General features: G+C 32.6%; 2 protein-coding genes across 2 annotated transcripts; both read left to right on the forward strand.

The window, feature by feature from the left end:
• Positions 1–1,901: 1,901 nt before the first annotated feature.
• LOC128181839 (glutathione-specific gamma-glutamylcyclotransferase 1-like) lies at positions 1,902–3,131 on the forward strand. The gene is made up of 3 exons (XM_052850381.1): positions 1,902–2,172; positions 2,338–2,376; positions 2,543–3,131. Exons 1-3 carry the CDS (start codon positions 1,972–1,974, stop codon positions 2,915–2,917), a joined length of 615 nt encoding a protein of 204 aa, XP_052706341.1. The 5' UTR covers positions 1,902–1,971; the 3' UTR covers positions 2,918–3,131.
• Positions 3,132–6,456: 3,325 nt separating this feature from the next.
• LOC128181862 (glutathione-specific gamma-glutamylcyclotransferase 1-like) lies at positions 6,457–7,496 on the forward strand. Its single transcript, XM_052850409.1, has 3 exons — positions 6,457–6,681; positions 6,846–6,884; positions 7,053–7,496. Exons 1-3 carry the CDS (start codon positions 6,481–6,483, stop codon positions 7,494–7,496), a joined length of 684 nt encoding a protein of 227 aa, XP_052706369.1. The 5' UTR covers positions 6,457–6,480.
• Positions 7,497–7,791: the final 295 nt, after the last annotated feature.

Genomic DNA, 7,791 nt, shown 5'->3' on the forward strand with positions numbered 1-7,791 from the left:
TTTCTCCCTTGCGTGATAGAAACAAAATAATGATTTACATGTAAATAGTTTATCCACTTTCAGAAGCAATAGCTCGTCCCTTCTTCTCCTGTACCTTGGTCTGGCTTTTACTTACATTCCCCATCTATGTGGCACCTCGTTGAGTAAATTATTTTTGGCACGTCATTTCATATTCCATAATACATAGAAATTGTTGATTTGTTGTTTAGAATCTGAAGTGCAGTTAAGGTATACTGTACCTATAAGGTTAAAGATATATATCTATCCTATGGACATTATAAATTCTAAGCTCTGATAAAAACCAATATGTAATTTGTAAGATCTATTTCTATTAAATAAAGTATGGTTTCATGCTTTTCACATGATGTTTGTTTAAAATTAGACAGTGTCAACTGTGACCATTCTTTTTTACTGAACACGTAATAGTTTGCATAAACTGAAAATTCTTTATTCTACATTACTTTGATTTCAATTTCATAAAATACTGTCTCCATTTTCTTGACAAAATCATTAAACTAGAACACTACCTCAATTATTTTGCCCCCCTCCCCCCCCCCCCGTCCCCCGTCCCCCCACCAATGATTTACACGTTAACTCAACTTAAACATTCTTCACACCTGCTAATTTGCTTACACATCGTGAAACATACTTTGTAATTTCTGTGGACAATCATATATATATATATATATATATATATATATATATATATATATATATATATATATATATATATATATATATATATATATATATATATATATATATAAAGAGAAACAAGAGTTCCCCCAAATGTTTTTTGAAAAACCCGTATTTCTGGCAATAAGTTATAAGAATTGTATTTAAAAACTACACGGAACAATGATGAAATTTGATGTAAAAATAATCAAATGATAAACAAACAAACAAAAAAGAAAAAAACAACAACCCAAAGCACGAAAATCGCCACTTGGTATCTTATGTGTTGTAAGGTGAAATTCTCATTTATCATTAACTCCATCTTCGCCAGCTAAGGGTCCGATTTGTTTATTTTCTTCTTTTGGTAGATGAAAATGAACGAATTGGACCCTTGGATAGAGAAAATGTATTTTATTTAACTTTCAAGAATCGTTTCCAACATCTTCGCTAGCCAAGGGTTTTCGGTCCACTTTGCTCCCCATAAACTATGGGGAGCAAAGTGGACCGAAAACCCTTGGCTAGCGAAGATGCATTTCCAAAAGGTAGCTAATACAAGCGAATTTCCTAATGTCATTTAGTATCAAAAACATATTTGAGTTTTATGGCTATTCTTTCATATATAATTTTGTTTGTTTGCAGTTATACATGTAGTGTTGTATGAACTGATGCTTGAACCAGTACTCGTGCGGTTTCCTCGATAAAATTACAAAGAATATTTAATAAAGAACGAGCGTTCTATTTATTTAAGTTGGATTCTTTCTATAAATAGAAACAAATTAAAATGAAAATCAGTTGACCTTGGCTATAAAATTGAGAAAAAACTAAACATTGAAAGAATGAAAAAACGTCACTCATTTAATTAATCATAACTGAGTTGAGACAACTCAAATAAAATTTTGAATATGATTAATTAACAGGTCTGCAAAACTTGTTATTTTCTAACGGTTGCTCTTATTCAGTTGAGTTTGGAACCTTATATGGCATGACGATATGTTGAAAATTCCTGTCATTGTTTATTTTTCTACGTGGTTTTACTTGGTAGAAACCGGGGGCTGCAATATCATGCATGTACTAATATACTATTATGAAATAAACGCAGTAAACACGACCTTGGGAATTTGTTGAGACTGGATCTTTAATTAGCTTACTTGTCGTGATGCATTTTCTAGGTTTCTTAGAACGTTAATCATATTAAAACCGAAACTGAACTTTTAAACAAAAGGTTTTCGACATCCCTTTCCCCCAGCAAACAGTATATATACCACTTAAACACACAAATGTTCCCTGAGGAACAAAATGTCGAAGAAAGCCGACTTGTTGAGTGGTATCGATGAAGAAGACCAAGAAAACCAACCACCTGTGTTCAAAGTGTTTGGTTACGGGTCTCTTCTGTGGAAAGTGAAATTTAATTATTCTAGTCGTGATCATGGTCATATCAAAGGGTTCCAGAGAAAATTCTGGCAGAACAACAAGACTCATCGAGGGACAGAAGAAAAGGTACTCACTCTAATGGCTTCATACAGTTTCCAAGTTTGTCAGATGGTTTTATTTTTATATCTGTTGGTAATTTTTACTTAACCATACCAGTTATCAAATGAATTGAACTTTCCTTCTGAAATTAACATTTTAACATTGACGATTTATTTCATTTTACGCATGTAGCCCGGACGAGTAGCCATTCTTCACGAAGCTGAAGAAGACGTGAGTAAACAATTTCAAAGAGACATTTTATTACTTTTATAAACTAGTATTTTTCATATTTTATCTATTTATTACCCATTAGTTTAATTTTTGTTTCAACTGATTTCTAAGTCAGTCCATTGTAGATAACAGATAAGTTATACTGTTTTGTTTTAACATTTTTTAGAAAACACTCAGCGGTGTGATGTTTACCATTAAGGGTGCATCAGACATTGAGGATGCCAAACAGAAATTGGATACACGGGAAACAGTGCTCGGTGGTTACATCTCAATTCAGACCACGTTCTACGATGAATATGGTGTCCAGTCCGAGGTCACTGTATTTACAGCTACCCCTGACAATGACCTCTATGTGGGACAGATTTGTGATCATCCTCATGATGACGTAGAACACATAAGTACACAGGTTGTCGGTGCCCAAGGCCGCGCTGGAACCAATGCAGAATACGTCATCAAACTGGCAAATTATGTTAGAAGACATTTTCCAAACGAGGACGACGAACATTTATTTTTGCTCGAGAAAAAGTCACCGAAAAATTGAGTAATCGTTCGCGGACAGTTCAAATCAACTACGAACAACTGAATGGTATAAACCATCATGATATTTGATTTTCTAAATGTCACAACATATGATGCTACGATTGTAATATTTATGAATATGTTTACATTGTTTTATCTGTAACATGAATGTACGATGGTCAGTATATCATATTTAAATTATGTTTATCAATAATTATCACTTATTAAATATTTTAGAGTTATGATTCTCGTTGATTCTTACTATATACGTACAGAACGTACGCTTAAACCCAGCTGTAAAATTTAAAAAAAAAGACTAAAAGGAAACCCTTAGAGCTTTAAAAAAGATTTTTGTGATGGTGTGTAATAGCAAATTTCCAAATTAAATATTTTTTAAAAATGCATTTGCTAATGTTTAACGAAAGCTTGGCTTTTTTAAACTAACAGCAATAAAATACGTACCGGTCACAGAAATGCAATTATAGAATGCGAATTTTGTAAAATCCTTTCAATATTCATACCAACAAATATCTTAGCCACATGTCGCTTATCTTACCAAAAACAATGGTTCAAGAACGTTATTGAATTTTGGACGCACCTTTGCACACGTGGAACCAAATCAATGTTATTTACGTCGCAGATGCGCAAAGGCTTTCCCCTACCTACATTCAGAGCAATATGAGTTGCTATTGTGTGCAATAATTTTCATGACGCCCTCTACACTTTATGTTGGTATCTGTTTTCACATGTAAAAAATACATGCTAAAAATACAAATTACGGTTATGTGTTGTTTATTTTCAGATTCTGTGCAAGGAGTGTAACACAGGTATTAAATGATAAATAAATATGAAATTTTACGGTGTTGATTTATCAATGAATGTTTCCATCAATATATTCATTTCGTTGAACACTAAAGTATCGGTTACGATGCCCTTAGAAGTTATCATGTTTTCATTGTTTCATTAATGAAATAATGTTTGATGGTCAATATGTCGTTATAATTTTGTATCTGAAGATTTTTTTTTAGTAATACTTACATATGCAATTCAAAAGTAAAAGTCCTTACATAAATTGTTTAAATCTCCGATGACGAAATTGGAAAACACCAGACCTTGACAATAAGGTAAAAAGTTGATATTTTAGTGCAAATTCCAGGAAATATAATGACCAAAACTAAACCCATTGACGCCCTTACCACAAGGTTCATGCGTCGTTTTATGACATGCAATGGCATAGTTCCAAATTAAAGAAAACAACTTTTAGTATGCAGATCAACTACCGGGTACTATGTAATAAAGTCACCAATTTTTTTTATTCTCATAACAATTTAATCATACTAGTACATTACTCATAGACTGCTGTATGGTCATTGTATATAGATTTATGTTTATGTCAACTATAAAAAGCACAAATGTGTTCAATATACCGTAATGGTTATTGAATGTTGTTTACTTGTCTGATGTTTGGTTGCTTTACAGACATGTACAGCCTTGCACAATTGAAACTGAAACACACTTGTTTACGCGGCATGTCTCATAGGGTATTCACGATGTTTTCTCCCTTACGTGATAGAAACAAAATAATGATTTACATGTAAATAGTTTATCCACTTTCAGAAGCAATAGCTCGTCCCTTCTTCTCCTGTACCTTGGTCTGGCTTTTACTTACATTCCCCATCTATGTGGCACCTCGTTGAGTAAATTATTTTGGCACGTCATTTCATATTCCATATTACATAGAAATTGTTTATTTGTTGTTTAGAATCTGAAGTGCAGTAAAGGTATACTGTACCTATAAGGTTAAAGATATATATCTGTCCTATGGACATTATAAATTCTAAGCTCTGATAAAAACCAATATGTAATTTGTAAGATCTATTTCTATTAAATAAAGTATGGTTTCATGCTTTTCACATGATGTTTGTTTAAAATTAGACAGTGTCAACTGTGACCATTTTTTTTTTACTGAACACGTAATAGTTTGCATAAACTGAAAATTCTTTATTCTACATTACTTTGATTTCAATTTCATAAAATACTGTCTCCATTTTCTTGACAAAATCATTAAACTAGAACACTACCTCAATTATTTTGCCCCCCTCCCCCCCCCCCCCGTCCCCCCACCAATGATTTACACGTTAACTCAACTTAAACATTCTTCACACCTGCTAATTTGCTTACACATCGTGAAACATACTTTGTAATTTCTGTGGACAATCATATATATATATATATATATATATATATATATATATATATATATATATATATATATATATATATATATATATATATATATAAAGATGGTATGCAATAATATTTATTAAAAAACTCATATTAAGTACAGAAGCATGCATAAGTTTTTCATGAGTTCTTTGTCGAGAGAAACAAGAGTTCCCCCAAATGTTTTTTGAAAAACCCGGATTTCTGGCAATAAGTTATAAGAATTGTATTTAAAAACTACACGGAACAATAATAAAATTTGATGTAAAAATAATCAAATGATAAACAAACAAACAAAAAAGAAAAAAACAACAATCCAAAACACGAAAATCGCCACTTGGTATCTTATGTGTTGTAAGGTGAAATTCTCATTTATCATTAACTCCATCTTCGCCAGCTAAGGGTCCGATTTGTTTATTTTCTTCTTTTGGTAGATGAAAATGAACGAATTGGACCCTTGGATAGAGAAAATGTATTTTATTTAACTTTCGAGAATCGTTTCCAACATCTTCGCTAGCCAAGGGTTTTCGGTCCACTTTGCTCCCCATAGTTTATGGGGAGGAAAGTGGACCGAAAACCCTTGGCTAGCGAAGATGCGTTTCCAAAAGGTAGCTAATACAAGCGAATTTCCTAATGTCATTTAGTATCAAAAACATATTTGAGTTTTATGGCTATTCTTTCATATATAGTTTTGTTTGTTTGCAGTTATACATGTAGTGTTGTATGAACTGATGCTTGAACCAGTACTCGTGCGGTTTCCTCGATAAAATTACAAAGAATATTTAATAAAGAACGAGCGTTTTATTTATTTAAGTTGGATTCTTTCTATAAATAGAAACAAATTAAAATGAAGATCAGTTGACCTTGGCTATAAAATTGAGAAAAAACTAAACATTGAAAGAATGAAAAAACGTCACTCATTTAATTAATCATAACTGAGTTGAGACAACTCAAATAAAATTTTGAATATGATTAATTAACAGTTCTGCAAAACTTGTTATTTTTTAACGGTTGCTCTTATTCAGTTGAGTTTGGAACCTTATATGGCATGACGATATGTTGAAAATTCCTGTCATTGTTTATTTTTCTACGTGGTTTTACTTGGTAGAAACCGGGGGCTGCAATATCATACATGTACTGATATACTATTATGAAATAAACGCAGTAAACACGACCTTGGGAATTTGTTGAGACTGGATCTTTAATTAGCTTACTTGTCGTGATGCATTTTCTAGGTTTCTTAGAACGTTAATCATATTAAAACCGAAACTGAACTTTTAAACAAAAGGTTTTCGACATCCCTTTCCCCCAGCTAACAGTATATATACCACTTAAACACACAAATGTTCCCTGAGGAACAAAATGTCGAAGAAAGCCGACTTGTTGAGTGGTATCGATGAAGAAGACCAAGAAAACCAACCACCTGTGTTCAAAGTGTTTGGTTACGGGTCTCTTCTATGGAAAGTGAACTTTAATTATTCTAGTCGTGATCATGGTCATATCAAAGGGTTCCAGAGAAAATTCTGGCAGAACAACAAGACTCATCGTGGGACGGAAGAAAAGGTACTCACGCTAAAGGCTTCATAAAGTTTACAAGTTTGCCAGATGGTTTTATTTTTATATCTGTTTGTAATTTTACTAAACCATACCAGTTATCAAATGAATTGAACTTTCCTTCTGAAATTAACATTTTAACATTGACGATTTATTTCATTTTACGCATGTAGCCCGGACGAGTAGCCATTCTTCACGAAGCTGAAGAAGACGTGAGTAAACAATTTCAAAGAGACATTTTATTACTTTTATAAACTAGTATTTTTCATATTTTATCTATTTATTACCCATTAGTTTAATCTTTATTTCAACTGATTTCTAAGTCAGTCGATTGTAGATAACAGATAAGTTATACTGTTTTGTTTTAACATTTTTTTTAGAAAACACTCAGCGGTGTGATGTTTACCATTAAGGGTGCATCAGACATTGAGGATGCCAAACAGAAATTGGATACACGGGAAACAGTGCTGGGTGGTTACATCTCAATTCAGACCACGTTCTACGATGAATATGGTGTCCAGTCCGAGGTCACTGTATTTACAGCTACCCCTGACAATGACCTCTATGTGGGACAGATTTGTGATCATCCTCATGATGACGTAGAACACATAAGTACACAGGTTGTCGGTGCCCAAGGCCGCGCTGGAACCAATGCAGAATACGTCATCAAACTGGCAAATTATGTTAGAAGACATTTTCCAAACGAGGACGACGAACATTTATTTTTGCTCGAGAAAAAAGTCACCGAAAAATTGAGAAATCGTTCGCGGACAATTCAAATCAACTACGATCATATGAATGATATTAATCATCATGATATTTGATTTCTGAATGTAACAACTTGTGCTATGATTGTTGCATCTATGAATATTGCTAATATCTTTTTTATTGTTTCATTTATATCATGAATGTACGATGGTTGGTAAATCATATTTTAATTATGTTAATTAATATGTCCTGTTAAATATTTTAAAGTTACGATTCTCGTTGATTCTTACTATAAACGTACAAAACGTAAGTTTAAAGCCAGCTGCAAATTATTAAAAAAATAACTCAAAGGAAAGCGTTATGGTGTGTAATAGCCAATTTCCAAATTAAACCTTTTCGAAGGTACATTTG

This window comes from Crassostrea angulata, chromosome 4 (assembly GCF_025612915.1).
Source record: "Crassostrea angulata isolate pt1a10 chromosome 4, ASM2561291v2, whole genome shotgun sequence".
Lineage (NCBI taxonomy): Eukaryota > Metazoa > Mollusca > Bivalvia > Ostreida > Ostreidae > Magallana > Magallana angulata.